Source organism: Calonectris borealis, chromosome 2, assembly GCF_964195595.1.
Source record: "Calonectris borealis chromosome 2, bCalBor7.hap1.2, whole genome shotgun sequence".
NCBI lineage: Eukaryota > Metazoa > Chordata > Aves > Procellariiformes > Procellariidae > Calonectris > Calonectris borealis.
The window spans coordinates 762,341-778,011 of record NC_134313.1 but is presented as its reverse complement, the minus strand read 5'-3'; the positions used below and the strand labels follow the sequence as shown (position 1 = coordinate 778,011).

At 59.6% G+C, this 15,671-nt stretch overlaps 1 protein-coding gene across 2 annotated transcripts in view; it reads left to right on the top strand.

Annotated features, from left to right (window-relative positions):
- The window catches only part of BOP1 (BOP1 ribosomal biogenesis factor), a 71,876-nt gene that overhangs the window by 13,340 nt on the left and 42,865 nt on the right, over nt 1-15,671 (top strand). For both annotated transcript variants that reach the window (XM_075140979.1, XM_075140980.1), the window contains one exon: nt 1,276-1,386. In XM_075140979.1, the coding sequence (XP_074997080.1) occupies nt 1,276-1,386 (111 nt within the window). The remainder of the gene's footprint in view (nt 1-1,275; nt 1,387-15,671) is intronic.

Here is a 15,671-nt window from a genome sequence, read left to right as displayed (position 1 = left end):
AGCAGGCGTCCTGAACAACACCGACCGACCGCAGCTCGGGCTGTACTGGCAGGAGCACAGCCGGCAGGGCTGGGGATGGGGTCCTTGGTCCTGCACCTCTCTTTGGCACCTGAGACCCATCCAGGCTTGGGGTCCGCTCTGGGACTCCCCAGAACAACACAGTGACAGACAGAAACGAGCCTAGTGAAGGGCACCGAGATGGTCGAGGCTGGAGCGTGGGACATGAGGAGGGTCTGCGAGCTGGCTTCTTCAGCCGGGAGACAGGACAAAGGGGGATCCCTTTGCTGTCTGCAGCTGCAGGAGGGAGTGCGGAGGAGATGGAGCCAGGCTCTTGTGATGCCTAGGAATGGGATGAGAGGCAACAGGAACAAGGTGCAGCAAGGAAAATTCTGGTTGAATGTAAGGTGTGTTCTCGCCCGCAGGAGTTGTGCGGTCCAGGGAGGACCCGGAGAGGTGCTGAGATCTCCATCCTTGGAATTACTCAAAACTTGACCAGACAAGGTTCCGAGCATCCTGATCTAACTTTGAAGCTGGCTCCGCTTTTAAGTGGGAGGTTGGACTAGGGACCTCCAGAGGTCCTTTCCAGCATAAATGTTTGTGTTTCCATGATCTGGGTTTGTGTGGTTTCGGATGCACTCCTTACCTCCTGAGCCTGTAGCCACACTGGCACCTCATCCTTGGCTGGTTATGTTCTGACTGACGCTCGGAGGAGGCAGCGTTGCTGGGAAATGCTTTCCCCATTCTGCCTGTCCTTGCAGGTTGGGTTGTTGCAACCTCTGCCCTGGTTGTGTCTTTGCGTGGTCTCAGTGGCATCGAGCTCCAGGGGAAAAGAGGGACAGAGAGTCTTGAAATAACTCTGGAAGGTGGCTGGGATATGGAAGCTGCAGAGAATAATTTCGGGCCCAATAAGTGAGAAAGTAATTCGTGTGCGAGCAGAGCAGCTCCCAGAGAGCTCAGGCAACCTGTCCTCAGAAGGGAGGTGACCGACTTTCTCTTTTTGCAGTCCCAGGTGAATGTAAGTGCATGCTGCTTAATGAGCCCTTCCCTTCCTTCCCTCTGTGTCCCAGAGGATCTAAGAGTGAGATGTTGTTCTGCACAGCGCTGTCCAGGTTGGGGCATGAAGTGCTCTGTGGTGGTCTTGGACCTGGCAGCAGACTAGACATTGGTGGCAGCTTCAGATTTCATTGCCCAGCCAAGGTTTCTGCTGTAGTGAACACAAAAATGCAAAGGTTCACATGATGGGATCTTACTAAGCTATTTTTTTCTGTCTTTCAGGCCAAAGGGGCTCCCAGGAAGAGCAAAATCTTGGAGAATGATTCATCATTGAAGGAAAACGAGGGCCTGCTTGCTCAGAATGAATATGAAGACGACAGCTCAGATGAAGAGGTAGGACCCATTACAACTTTTTCTTTTATACGTGGATATGAGATAGAGCTGATGGATTTCCCTCTCCATGCTGGATTTCCCTCTCCGTGCTGGCTTCTCTGCGAACTCGAAGGGAGGGGATATGGTCAGGCAACGCTGTCCCTGAAAGGGAATTGCCCAGACTGCTCTTTGCTGCTAATGCATTGCAGGCCAGAGGCACCGAGTCAGGGCTCTTAAGGAGACTCTTGGTGAGGGTACATTGCTCGGTGCACCGCTTGGAGCGTCTGGGGCAGCCGAAAGGAATGTCACATCCACCTCGGAAAGGACAGTGCTTCCCGTATGGGAAGAACCTCCCTTCCTCCCTGGCTTAACGTCACACAACAAGCACTGTCTTTGCCCAGCCAGAGCTGGGGCTTTCAGCCCAGGTGTCAAGGGGGGGGTTGCTTCAGCCGTTCAGAAGGTGCCTGAGCCTCACCTGTGGCTCCTGGGGTTACGTCCGCTGCCCAGGGGTTCTGCCCCGCTCTCAGAGGGAACCTCTCCGGGTTCCGCGCATTGGAAAAGTCTGGAAGCTCCTTGTGTAGAAGATAGCAGGACTCAGCAGTAAAATGCCCCTAGGGTTTGGCTGTTCCAGACAAACTTCATTGCCTTTCTTAATCGTCTGCTAAATCAATTAATGCAATTGGCGTCAATCAGCTGTTTCAGTAGAGCCCGGGGTCGGGGTGGAGGGATTGCCAAGGGCTGTGGGGGCGTTTGGATCTGGCCCTTATTGCTGGGATTGAGGTTCACCTGAAAGGGTACTGGGTAGCCTCATTCATGACTTGGACGAATGCTTGGAGGAGCCTCCTGGGCGCCGGTTAGGTGGAATATTTCAGGCTGTCTCCTCCTTAACGCTGAGAAGTAGCAGAGCACAGAAAATCCTGCGTGACCAGGCAGGTGAAGAGCCAGCCGGTGCCTGCTGCACGCTGCAAGCGCTCTGAACGAGGAGCTCCGACAGCTCGCTCGCGTGGGGCGCCTGGCCGCCGTGGAACGGCCGTGGGCACGGGGGGGACGTCGGGAGTAACGGCAGCGTAGCACCCGGGGCTTGGCTCGGGAGTTTTCTGAGCGGGGGATGCGAGAGGGCCTCTTGGCTGCACACCCAGCTTCAGGAGAGCTCTTTGGCATCACTGAAGCTCAAAGGGCCTAGGCTTGCGTTTACTGGTGCTTTGAGGGGATGCGTCTGTTCCTGCTCTAGTCCCAGCGGAGGGGAGGGGGAGGATTGGGTGCCTGCCGGCTTTCTGGTCCAGCGAGGGCCCGAAAGGTTAGATGTTAGAGGCCCACCTGGGCTAGCGCTGGAGCTGCCGGCTGTCCCTGCCCCCGGGTCTGGAATAGAGATTTAGAGAGAGGGGAAATATATGACTATAGAAAACATACACTTGTGTAATGTCTCCAGCATAACCCAGGAAAAAAACCCTTTCATGCAGGAATTCAAGGTCTCTCTCTCCCCAGCTGGTCCTGCTTCAGGGCCCCGGTGGGGGGAGCGCTGATTCAGAACCTGTTGACATCAGAGCAGCTTCCAGTGGCTTTGTTCCTTGTTCCCCGTTCCCAGCCCCCTGCCCTCCCTCTGTAATTGTATTTATCTCTCTTCCATAAGAACCCTGATGCTTCTGCTTCCTGCGGCTGGGATGCGCACACTGGGTGCTTTGTGCTCGCCTCCACGAGCATCGCCCAGCGCTCGTCTGTTGCTTTGTGTCTCGGTGGCCCAGAAGTGCTGGGAGGGGAGGGCAGCATCCCCCGTCCAGGCAGGGGCAGCTCGGGCGCGAGTAGGGCCCGGAGCACACTTTCTTGCTGTGAATAGGAGCTGTATTTTTTTTATTCTTCATTGTCTCTTTTTTTTTTTTTTGAGACCTCGCTTGCATTGCAGCCTCCTCCCAATTAATTTGTAGCCTCGTCCTAACTGAAGTGTTCATGAAACGCGATGCTTTAGGGCGTTGCTCTTTAGGAGGGCGCTGAAGACCTGTACTTCCATTCCTCTGGGTTGCCGGTGCACAGCCCAGCCCCACCAGCGGGCACTGGTGTTCTCCCGCAGCCTGCGGTTTCGGTCAGCCTGGCCGGGGTGGGAACCGCGGCAGCCGGTTTCAGTGCTGGGTGTCGCTTCGTGACCCCCTCGCTCGTCCCTGGTCCGCGGGCCGGCTGTGTGTCGGGGGGTGGCCAGGTGCAGCACTGGGCTTCGGAGGGTGCGCAGCGTGCCGCCTGCGTCCTCCCACCACGCTGACCGTGCCACCAGCCTCACGCGGGTGCGTTGCTTCACCGCCTCTAAGTGAGCCGGCAAACGGCAGTGGTTTGCAAAGAGACCGTGGGCTTGGGGCGGAACACCTCCTGGGTCTGCGGCCCTTGATGGTGGGGGGTCCAGATCCACCCTTCTGTGAAACACAACGTGATCCCTCTGGATGTCCCAGCCCAGGGGTCAGCTGCGTGGTGCAGCCTGAACCTGGCACCTTGAGAGCAGGAGGAAGCTGGAGCTGGCGTGGCCCCAGCACCCCCTTTGCTGCCGGATTGGGGGTGCGTTGGGGGCCCTGCCGGGGTGCGGCGCAGAGCTGCGGGAGCAGGTCGTCCCGGGGCTCTGGTCACTGCTGGGGGCTCTGGGGGAACACGCAGACATTTGGCAGCCTCTGGGTAGAGACTAAGCCTTGTGCTCCCTGACTATATCTATCTCCGTGATAATTATCTCCAACTTGATTGTTACCTTTAATGGTAGCAGCTCTGAATGTTATTGATGATAACCCCCCTGTGCTTGTTCGTACTGCTCGGCAGCAGCGAGCTCCAGCAGTCGGGTGCTGCTGTGGGAAGGTGCCCCTGCCGCTCTCCCTGCCGGTCACGCTGGTGGGTGCCGCTCAGCGCAGACCCCAGCCGGGAGCACCCTGGGTGCAGCTCGGGGTGCTCCCCAATTCCGCTTTGCCTGGCTTCGTCTGCAAACCTCTAACCAGGCACCTGCGTCCGCAGCTGACCGTGCAGCCTGCCCCATCGCTCCGCTCCCAGCAGTGCCCGCAGGATCGCTCCCTAAACCAGCGGCAGCTTGGGAAAACATCCGGTGCCACCGCTGGCACGGCCGGTGCCCCGGGGCGCGCTGCCGCTGTGCCGGCTGTCACTCACCCGCCGGCGGCTGGCTCTGAGCTTGCGCACTCTCCCCTCCGCCTGTGCGTGGGCTTCGGAGCTCTTTAATAAAGAATAATAGCTCAGACCTGCTATGCCCCTGTGTTTAGCACAGACTAAATTTCTTCTAGCTGTGCTCCTGCTCACTTGGCAGCTGCCGGCGCTCAGCCTGGCCGGGCGCCCAGGCCGGTCTCTGCCGTGTGCTCTGAGCAGAGACACAACAAAATAAATTGGTTTCCTGGCCGGGGCGGGTAGGGGAGCCCATGTCGCACGCAGGGCCCTTTCCCGGTGCCCGGCGGGCAGGGTCCCCGCGCCGGGTGGCACGAGAGCCCCGGCGCACGCGGGCTGGCCGCCGTGCCGGTGCTGCCGGGGAGCCGGTCCCCACGCCAGGCCCCCCAGTGATCCCTTCGGCGCTCGCCGCGCAGCCCGAGCGTCCCTTCCTCTCGGCCGCTCGGAGATGAATGGCCGTGAGCTGCAGAGGCTGTCAGGGCCTCGCTGGGAGGAAGCAGTTTGGGGCTTTTGTTTGGTTCTGTTTCCTCCCGCAATGACTATTCCATATGTCAGTGGATAATGAATGAAGGCGCGTTGAGTGCTCCTCGGTGAGCCGGCGGCTGTTCCAAGCCCACTTCCCTCCTCCGCAGCGCAGCTGACCCAGGCGGGGGGGCTCAGCGGCTGGCCGGGCTGAGGGAGCTCTTCTTTCAGTAGCTGATTAGCCAAGAGAGAAAAAAAATCCTGCAGAATGTGCTGCTGGCAGACAGCTCCTTCAACTCATCGCTCCGTGTGTGTGTGCGCGGCTGTGCGTGCGCTTCCCGACCTGCCTGGCTCCAGCAGATGCTCCAGGCTTCCCACTCGCCGGCTGCATTAACCGCTTAGCAAATCTCCCCCGCAGGCGTGTCTGGCCGGGCAGCCGCGCGTGCTCGGCCCCGTCTGATGGCCACGAAGGTGCGAAAGGAAGGGCTGCGAGGAGCCCGGGACGCGGGGTTGGAGCGGGAAGGGCGGCAGTGCTGCCGGGAGGCAGCTGAGCAGGAATGAGCCAGGAGCGGAGCGACCCTATGGGTGCTTTGCCACCAGCCTGGCGGGCTTGGCCTCTCGCTGGTGATGTGGCGGGAACGTCGGGGCTCCTTCGCTCCGCTCTCTGCCCTCACGGCTCTGCAAAGCTCGTGGCTATCCCGGGGCAGAGCCCAGAGGGGCTCCGGCCCCAGCCCGGCACTGCCGGGCTGTGCTCGCCACCGTAGCCTCCCCTGCGCCCCGAGGCAGGGAGCCCCCCTCCAGCCTGCCCAGGGCAGGGACATGAGAGCAGGTTCCCAAATCATGCCGGCTGCTCGGCAGGCAAGTGTTTCTGCTGCTGAATTCAATATTTTTTATTTTCCTGCCCTTTTCTATTGAGGGGAAAGTACATCCTAGTGTTGCTGCGTCCTTTCCAAAACGTGCCTTGTTTGTCTTGGGGAACGCCGATGCGCTGCGGTGGTTTTATGTGCTGAGAAGGGAGTAGGGCAGGGAGCTTTAGAGAGAGCCTGCAAATCCAGATCGCCCTAACCCGCCCTGTCCCGTGCTAAAGGATGTGGCTGTAGGGGCTGTAGGGGCGGCACGGGCTCCTTCCTGGGCTCCCAAGTAATCGGTCGCTCACAGAAACAAAGTTCTTGGAAAGTACCCGGTGAAAGTGACTGCTGCTGTGCTCGGCGTGGGGAAGGAGCTGGAAATGGGATGCAAGAAGGAAAGCACGGAAGGCTTCGTTACAGCCCGTCAGTGAGGTCCTCCAGCTGCAGTGCCATGCCCCATTTCCATTATTCCGTTTTGAAAAGAAGTAGGGAGAGAAAAAGGAGCTCCAGAGATGGATAGCCGTGATAATTGGTGGCTGGGGGGAATCTACAGATGAAGAGATGTGAAAAGACAAGATTTGTGTAGTTTGGAGGCGAAGCGGAGTCTGAGAGGACACAATAACAGGATGTAGAAGGTAGCACGGGGGGATATTTGACAAGATGAAAAGGCATCGGATTTAAAACTGAAATGGCAGGAGAGGGACGCGCACACCATGCAGGCGGATTATCTTACACACCCCTGGCCTGCAGATTTCATGGCCAGTGAGATGCCGGTGGTGCCAAAGGCTTTGCAAACATTAAGGTTTGCAGATACTAATGTGAATAACAAGAACATCTGGAGCTACAGCATTATAAAATTAAAATTGACGCTCTCAGGACCGTGTGGATCAAAGCGTGGTCCCTAAACCCTGCTCCCTGGCGAAGCTCCCTGCCTGTGCCCGGGGCAGCTGGTGCTGCTGGGCGGTGGGAGCCTCCTGAGCAGGCTTGGGTGACGGGGTGAAAACAGCAAAAGGCAAAGGACGGGGGTGTCCGGGAGCCATTTCGTCTCCAGCTCAGAGGAGGGGAAGGAGGCCTCTGCAGTGCTGTTGGCAGCGATCTTCTCTCCAGCCAGACCCCACCAGTCTTTGGTCAAGTGCCACCACCGAAGGTGGTCTTCCCTGCTGACCGGGGCGTTTGGAGTTCCTATGGATTTCCCGACAAAAGGCATCGTACGGGCTGGTGTAGAGACCTCGGCTGCTGCACTTTATGCTTTAGGTGCCAGCTGGACAGGGCCAGAGGGGCCTGAGCCTGGCTTCCTGCCCTTGCCTGCGTCTTTCCCTGCTCCCCGGTAAAGAGGTGGGAGGTTTCGGCACCGACCCTGTGCCTGCGTTTCGGTGCGTGGTGGCTGTCCTCGGGGCCCCTGCGGGACGGCAGGGCTCACCCGGGAGGGGAAACGTCAGCAGCTGCGAGCGGCTCGGGCACTCGCTTGGGTTTTTGGCATTTGCAGCCAGAATGGAAAGTTTCCGTGCGACGGAGGGTGGGGGATCCGGGGCTGGAGCTGCCAGACCGCCGGCGCGGAGGCAAGCCCCTGCCCCACGCTGCTGCCGGCGATGGATCGGCCCTCACCGCACGTCCCCCGGCTGCGTCCTGGCCTCGCTGGGCTGGCGCGCGTGGATGGAAAGTGGGCTGGCTCCACGCGGCCCCTCGGCGTGGGACCGTCCCCGGCAGGCTGGCCTGGCGAGGGTTTCTCTCCAGGTCAGGATCAGGAAGACCTCGAGGTCCAGGCGAGGCTGGTGGAGAGCAGAGGGGAAAGCCACCAATTAACGGGTGCTGATACAACCGTAAAAAAAAGAGCTGAATTACTCTGTCTTTTGGCTGCCCCAAACTTGATATTTAAAGCGTTTGTAAAGCAGCTCAGTTGGGGCAGGAAAGGCTTTTTCCTTCTGGAAGGAATGACATCACCAAATACACTTAAACGATCAGGTCCTTGACCCAAAGAGAGCGAGAAACCCACAACAACTTTCGGCTGATGAGTGGAAACTTTTCTTTCTTTCTTTCTTCTTTTCCTTTTTTTTTTTTTTTTTTTTTCCATTTGCTTTCCCCCTCTGCGTGCTGGGTCTGCGCGCCCTGCGGCAGCTCAGCTTACGGCCCGTCCTTTCCAAAGCGAGCTGACGTCTCTCCGAGCGGGCTCCTGCCATTGGGGCGACCTGGGAACTGCGGGGGGGGCCTCATCCACCCCTGCCCCGCGCTTCTCCCTGGCCCAGGATCCTGCTGGGCGTTGAGCGGCCGCGCTCCTGTTCGTGGGGCGGCGTGGCAGGGCCGAGTGCGAAGGTGCGCACAGCCGGCGGGGCATCGCGCCGAGGCTGCTGCTGCGGCGTGAGCTCACCGCTGCCGGTGGCACCTGCTCGGTAAGGTTGAAGTTGCCTTTTGGCGGTGCTGTTTGCGTTCCGTTTTCCCTCCCGGGGCCCGGCCGCAGCATCGCGTTCCCTTTGCACAGGGCTGCCAGCTGCTCCGTTGGCAGTGCGGGCTCCCTGCCAGGTACCCACAGCTTCCTTGAGCAGGCGGCAGAGGCAGGGATCAGCCTGCCCACAAATCCGGGATGGACAAGGCTGAGTGTTTCCCTGGCCCCAGATTAGGCAGCGGAGTCCCGCACCACCTCACCCGTTCTGGCAGCGTCCCCTGCCTCTCCCGCTCCGGACAGCGTTGGCCTGGTGGGACTTGCACCACGGACCCCCCCCAAACTCGGTATGACCCGGACCGTTGGTGCTGCGCTCTGGTTACCCGCAGTGCCCTGCTCCAGCCGTGGCATCCAGAGAGCCAGCGAAAGGCGCGCCAGCCTCCTCGCTGTCTGTTCCTGCGAGGATGGCGAGTGCAGCGTGCTCCCCCCGCCGTCGCTGAGCACTGATCCCTCCGCTGGCTCGGCTGGCAGAGCCTTCCCCCCGGGAAGCCAGGGAGCCTGGTTGTAGTTCAACCAACATCTTGTCTCTTTCTGGAGGAGCAGCCTGTCTGGGTGCCTCGGAAGCGTGGCCCTCGCCAGAACCCGGGCGTTTCCCTCTGGGCAGGGGCCCGCACGGCAGCCCCGGCGCAGGGGTCGCTGCTCCGCTGCCCCGAGCTCAGGGGCTGGCCTCAGCCTCCCTCCTCCTCAGGCGGAGGGGTCTGGGGACATGTGCATCTCCAGACCTGAATCGCTGGCCGCTGTTCCAATGTCCCACTTCATTAGGCTCGGCTCCGCTCCGGGTACTAGAGAACGTGCAGAGGAAGCAGGAGGCTTGGCCAGTTCAGGGGACCGGGGTGGGTTGGTTTGTTAGTCCAGGCCTAACGCTCCAGCCCAAAGATTATTTTCCTCGAGCTGTAACGCGCCGAGCAGATCCTGGCTGCCCGTTTAAACGGACGGTGCTGATATTTGCTAACAGAGACACACGCATCTCCAGCGGGGAAGCCTGTTTTCCGCTCCTGGTGACAGCGTCCAGTGCTTCTTGCCCCAGTGCCTGCGTTTGACCGTGCACCTCCTGCTCATCAGGTCCTCGCTACCCGGCGCCTGTTGGCCGAGCGTGGCTTTGCCTGCGCTGCCCGCCCGGCGCGGAGGCAGGCTGCCCTTCGTCAGAGAGCGTGCCTGTAAGTCGGCACCCTCGGCAGCACCTGCGGGGAGAGAGCTCCTGCACTGCTCACCCGGAGTTTTGCTCGGCTCGTACAGCCCGGGCTGTGTCAGGGAGCTATTTGGGAAGATTCCGGGGTTTGCTGTGGTGACTGTGGATTCCTGAGATAGCGCTCCGAAATGTGGGTTCATATACATACGTACGGAAGGCTCTTTGCAAACTGATACTTCACTGCCAGACTTGGGGCTGACGGCTGGCTCCCAAGGGAGCTTCGGAGCGGCCTGTGCCCGCTGGGATTCTTCTGGCGCACGTCAGCTGGGTGTATCTGCAAGCTTAGATCTGAGGCCAGAAAGGAGATACTTTGGAGTTGGCGAGAAAGGAGAAGTGTCCAGACAGTCAGGGCTGTCGGGAAGAGAGGCGCGTGACTCAAGTGGAAAATGGCACGGGCACCCTTATTTTCCTGAGACGTGTATTGTCGAGCGTGGACGGGCAACCTGGGGGCGAGCGGGGCATGGAAACAATTATTTGGACTTTGCCTTCAGAGAGTTGTGCTCTCAGAAGGCTTTTAACATACCAAAAAAAAAAAACCCTGTTGAACTCCCAAGCCATAAACAAACTTGACAAAATAGCTCATAATTCAGTGGCAGCCAAAAAGCCCCAAAACAACCCAAAAACCAAGCGCTGGCTACCCTGGTGATGATTTCTTCCTCGATGCTGCCTGAAGATACTGCAGGGGCACTGGGAGCAGCAACCACGTTGAAAATCGGGCCTGGTTGGTTTTGGTGGGGTTCGGGCTTCAGCCGCGAAGCGCACGACGGTGACGCGGGAGGAGGGAGGGGATGTGGAAGTCATCAGCTGGCTGTGGGACAATCCTTGGGATTTGCAGCTACAGCAGACCTGCGTGCAGCGAGCACACAGCGTTGCTTTTAAGTCATGGCAAAGGGAACTTTGTGGATGCCTGGTGAATTAAAATCCTCATTCAAAGCCAGCCAGGTCAGTTTATAAATTCCTAACCGTCTCCTGGGGAAAAGGCAGGAGACCTGCGCTCGGCAGGCAGAGCCTTTAGAGCAGAGCTTGCAGGTGAGGAGGAAGGGTCACCGCGGGGTTGAGACGCTGCCCTGGGAGCTGGAGCGGCGAATTCGGCTGGTGGTGTTGGTCTGCCCTTGGCTTCCTGGGAAAGGGCAAGGTGGGAAAGGGCTTTCCTGTGCAAAGCCTGCAGCTCCTTTCCCTGTCGCTGCAAGGGTGCTAATGCTTCCCCGGTGTCTTGCCTCTTCTCAGGCTGTCTTTGGGGCCAGACGTTTCTCTGTGCTCTCTGGGTGCTGTCACAATCCCAGTAACGGGTGATCCAGGAGGAGCTCAGGGAAGCTTTAGCTCGGCCGCGTTGCCGTGTCCTTGGGGCGAGAGTGCCGGCGCTGCCCGGCACGGGCTGCTGTGTGCCCGGCTCTGGGCAGGGATGCTCCGTCGCTGCTCCGTCGCCTCCAGGCTGGGGGCAACGCAGCTGCTGTAAGTGCTGGGCTTGCAGAGCTGCCAGGGCCCTCCTTCCTCTCGCTCACGGTTCTCTCACAGGCTGGCCTCACTGGTTTTTTTTCAATTTTTTTTTTCATCTTTCCCTATCGAGTAGCACAACTTGTCCAAAAAAACACCGCTCAACTTAACTTCAATTCCTGGAAAAACTCTGGAACAAAATAATCAACCCCTTTGCAAACCTCTGGAAGATAGCGAGCAGACTTGTAACTGCCAACATAGACAAGTCTGTCAAAACAATCTGGCTTCCTTCTGCAACAGGGGAGCGACGTCGGCGCGGGGCAGGGCGGTGACAGGAGCCTCGGGAGCCCGCTGGCATTGCCCCCTGTCTCTCTCTCTGTGGCTTCGTGGGTGCCCAGCTGGCAGTGACCCTTCGTGGGGCATCAGCACCCGGGGTTCGCGGGGAGGGTGGCGGGATGCGTTCGCTGGTCCCGCAGGGGTCTGCACTTGTCTGTCACCTGCATCTTGCCTTTTATTGGTGACTGCATGGTGGAGTGGAGGGTCCGCTTATTAAAAGACACGCTGGTAAATACATGAGGAATGAGGTGGAGGACAGCAAGTGCCAGCTGCACCAATATACTGCATCTCAAATCCTGTGTTCAGTTCTGGGCCCCTCACCACAAGAAGGACATGGAGGTGCTGGAGCGTGTCCAGAGAAGGGCAACGAAGCTGGTGAAGGGCCTGGAGCACAAGTCTGATGGGGAGCGGCTGAGGGAACTGGGGGTGTTCAGCCTGGAGAAGAGGAGGCTGAGGGGAGACCTCATTGCGCTCTACAACTCCCTGAAAGGAGGTTGTAGCGAGGTGGGGGTTGGTCTCCTCTCCCAAGTAACAGCGATGGGACGAGAGGAAATGGCCTCAAGTTGCACCAGGGGAGGTTTAGATTGGACATTAGGAACAATTTGTTCACCGAAAGGGTTGTCAAGCCTTGGAACAGGCTGTCCAGGGCAGTGGTGGAGTCCCCATCCCTGGAGGTATTCAAAAGACGTGTAGACGTGGTGCTTAGGGACATGGTTTGGTGGTGGGCTTGGCAGTGCTGGGTTAATGGTTGGACTCGACGATCTTAAGGGTCTTTTCCAACCTCAATGATTCTGTGATTCTATAATTCAAGATGTGCTGCTGCCACCGGGTAGCTGTGTCCTGCAAAGGAGAGCACAGGCTGGTCGCGAGCAACAGCACCACGCTGTTGTGAGAAAGGCAAACGCTGAGCAAAGCCACCCGAGCACCTCTGCTGCGGCATCCACGCAGCTTCTGCTCTGCTCAGCATGGGCATGGTCTTGGCTGGAAAGGGAGTCCTGCTTCTGTGCTGCTCCTCGGGAGAAGGGGGCCCTGGTTGCAGAGCATGAAAGCAGGCACTGAGAAGTCCTCCCTTGGGTTTCGATCAGAGGTTTTTAGCCCCGAGGGGAGATGCTGAGAGCCCACACCTGGAGCGCTGTGTCCAGTGCTCAGCTCCCCCGTACGAGAGAGACGTGGACTGACTGGAGCGAGTCCAGCACAGGGCCACCGAGATGCTGGAGGGATGGGACCATCTTCCATAGGAGGAGAGGCTGAGAGGGCTGGGACTGTGTAGCCAGGAGACAAGGATGTGCGGCGGGGATGTCCTCAATGTGGTAAATCCCTGATGGGAGGGAGTGAAGTCGAGGGAGCCCCGCTCTTCTTAGGAGTTCCCATGGCCAGGGCAGGGGCCAAAGGGCATAAATTCAAACTTGTGAAATTCCGTCAGAACATCAGGAAACACTTGTTGACTGTGCGGGTGACCGGGGTTGCCCAGGGAGGTGGTAGAGTCTCCATCCTTGGGGATATTGAAAAGCTGTCAGGACACGGTCCTGGGCAACCGGCTCCTGGTGACCCTACCTGAGCGGATGATCTCCAGAGGTCCCTGCCACCCTAAACCAACTGAACCCTGCTCAGCGGGTCTGTGAACAGGCTAGTTCCCGTGTGCTGCAGGTGCTTCATGGGGGGGCAGAACAGGGAGAAGGAGACGGGTCACCTCGGCTGAAGCACGTGTGTGTTCACGTGTGCGCTTGTGTGTTCTGACGTGCTCACAGCAGCGCTTTGGACAGACGAACCCCTGCGCTGCTTCTGCTGCCTTTCCTCTCTGCTGCTGTTGCTGTTGCTGCGTTGGCTTTCATTTAATCCCGATATACAGCATTTGGGGTTTTTTCTCTCAAGCGGGGGTAAGATTTTGGAGCTTGGCTGTTTGGCTGGGTGATTAATGAAGGTGGGTTGGGGGGCCGCCTTCCCCCAAAGGGGCCATTTCCTAGCCATGCCCATTAATGGGGCAAAGTCAGCAGTTGCTGGCTCTGCTGCAAGAGTGCTGTTGGGCTTCCAGGAGCCAACCCTGGGTTTTTGGGAGCCCATGGGGGCTCTTGGACATCTCTCTTCCATCCCCGGAAGAGGTGGTTAGCAAGAATTTTTAGAAGGACCTTCTGGTCTGCAGTTGGGCTGGGTGTGGGGGATGTGGGGGGTCAGCCGGCAGGACCCTTCCTGTAGCCCACGCCTGGGGACACGCACGGCGTGCCGAGGCTCAGCATCTCTCCGGACAGTCACTGGGGGCGAGGGAGGGGTCTCCTCCCTAGCAGAAGGGGCTGCACCTGCTTTGGGAAGGCGCTGGCTCCGCGCCTGGGGTGTCAGCACCGCTCTGCAGAGGCAGGAGGTGTCTCGAGCAAAATCCGGGGCTCTGCAGTCCTCGGGGATGGTTGTTCCCCAGTCAGAAACACAGGGCCTGTCCAGGGGGGCAAAGGGCCAGACCCTCGGCCCGGGGGTTGGCAGTCCCCGAGCTGAGCCCGCTGCGCTCCAGCCCCTGCAGTAGCCGCGCCGCCGGGACCCCGGCGCGATCGGAAGCGTCGGCCTGTGCCTTGCGCTCGCCTCCGGGGCTCGGCTGTAACTCTAGAGCCTGCGGAGCCGCTGCCGAGCGCCTGTTTGTGTGTCCGGGAACCACGCATCGCTTTGCTCTGCAGCCAAACGCCGTTAATGGCTTCTGCCGGCTACCGAACCGACAGCTGCCAGAGGACTTGGCCTCGGCCCCCCGCTCCCAGAGCGTGTCCCCACTTCCCTCTGCATCCCACCCCAGCTGCAAGGCTCGCTCGCAGCCTGCGCTCTGGCAGCGGGGCTCTTTCTCATGTTTCCTAAGCTCCGGAGCGATCCCTCTTTGTTTAGGAAAGCGCCTCTCCCGATGGCCACCGTGTCTTGAAAATCGCTCACGGCCGAGGCTCCCCGGCGGGCTGGCCGCTGCCCTTCGCCCGGGCTCGGGGGCTCGCCTCCCCCCGCCCTGCCTGCCGGCTCTGGGGGAGCAAACTGACCCTGAACCCCCTTTTGCTTCGCCTGCCCCCGCAAGGGTTCGTCCCGTCTCTTTCCTCTCCCAGCATCAGGTTTTCCTACCACGTCGGGTTTTCCCATTACGCGTTACTCAGGCGCGGTGGATGTGGGTGACAATCAGACACTTTATTTCGTAGGGGCGCGGGTCCATCTGCCTCCAGGAGGAGAGCGTCCTGCCCCGCCGAGGGGCTGCTGCGGGGGTCCGGCCTCCTTCCGGAGCCGGGCTCGGATGGCAGGAGGGGGAGGAGATGTGCAGAGAGCTGGCTTTGGAGGAATGTTTCTTTAAGGGACTTGGGAGTCATTAAAACCTGTCTTGCTTTTTGCTTAATGGCCCGGGCTTGTGGACGGCAGCCCCAGCAGGGAGGCAGAGGCATCCTGCGCGGCAGGGGTGGCCGGTGGGCTTCCAGCGCGCTTCGGGGAGCGGCGACCGTGGCATCGCAGCCCCTGCCTGGAGCTTTCTGTCTCCCCCAGCTTCTCCCGCGCTTGGGCTTTGCCCTCAAAGAGAGAGGCCCTGTGCAGCTCAAACCACACAAGTCCCATCCGCTGGAAACGACTCTCTGGGCTGTAGTGAAGCGGGTGCGAATGACGTGACCTGGGTCTGTGCGCTGCGGTGGGGAAGGCTGGGCTGTCGCTGTGAGGACGGAGGAGAAGTCCTGGCCCCTTCCAGGAGGCTCCGGTGCCTCTGCTGCAGCTCAGGAGGCCGGCAGGGCTTGTGCCGAGAGCCAGCCGGGAGCACCCGAGATCCCATCGGCTGTGCTCAGGACGCACGCGACTGACTTCTTCATTTAAAGGAGATGGCAGAACGAAAGCCTCCCCTTCCGTGGTGGGAGCTTGGGCAGAGAGCTGGGCCGTGAGCGCAGACCCCGAGTTTCCCTGGGCAGAGCCGTTGCCTTCTGAAGGTGGGGAGAGCAGCAGCATCGCACGTCGCTTGTGCTCTCTGACGTGCAAATATTTCATCTGTAAGCACTGGAAGAAGGGCTCTGGGCTACGGTAACAGAGGCTGCACCTCATCTCGCCTTTGCCAAGGGTTAGGTGGCCAGAGGCTCCAGGAGAAACCTTGTTGTAGAGCTGTGATGCTTTTTGTGTGCCCTTTTTTCCAGGGGAGCTTGTTTTCTCTTGCTGTTCCTGTTCCCACAGGTCGCTCCAGGGATCTTTGCCGTTTTACTGCTCTCGGTTTGCTCAGCTCTGCACCGTGCCCTCGGGAATCGCAGTGCAGCGATGTGCGGAGCTGCTGGGCGCGCGACCCTGGTGCCGTCCTGCTGGAAGCTGGTGCTTGTGCTGGGCAAACCGAGACAAACCCCTGTCGTCCACAATAACGCGGTCCAGTTTGGGGGTGAGGGCAGAGCCCCTCACGTGCCTGCGGGCTGGTGAGGGCTCAGGACAGTGTGGCTGCAGGCAAGGACCAGGTCAGCAGGGACTGGGACCAGCCTCCAAAAGGGGCCCA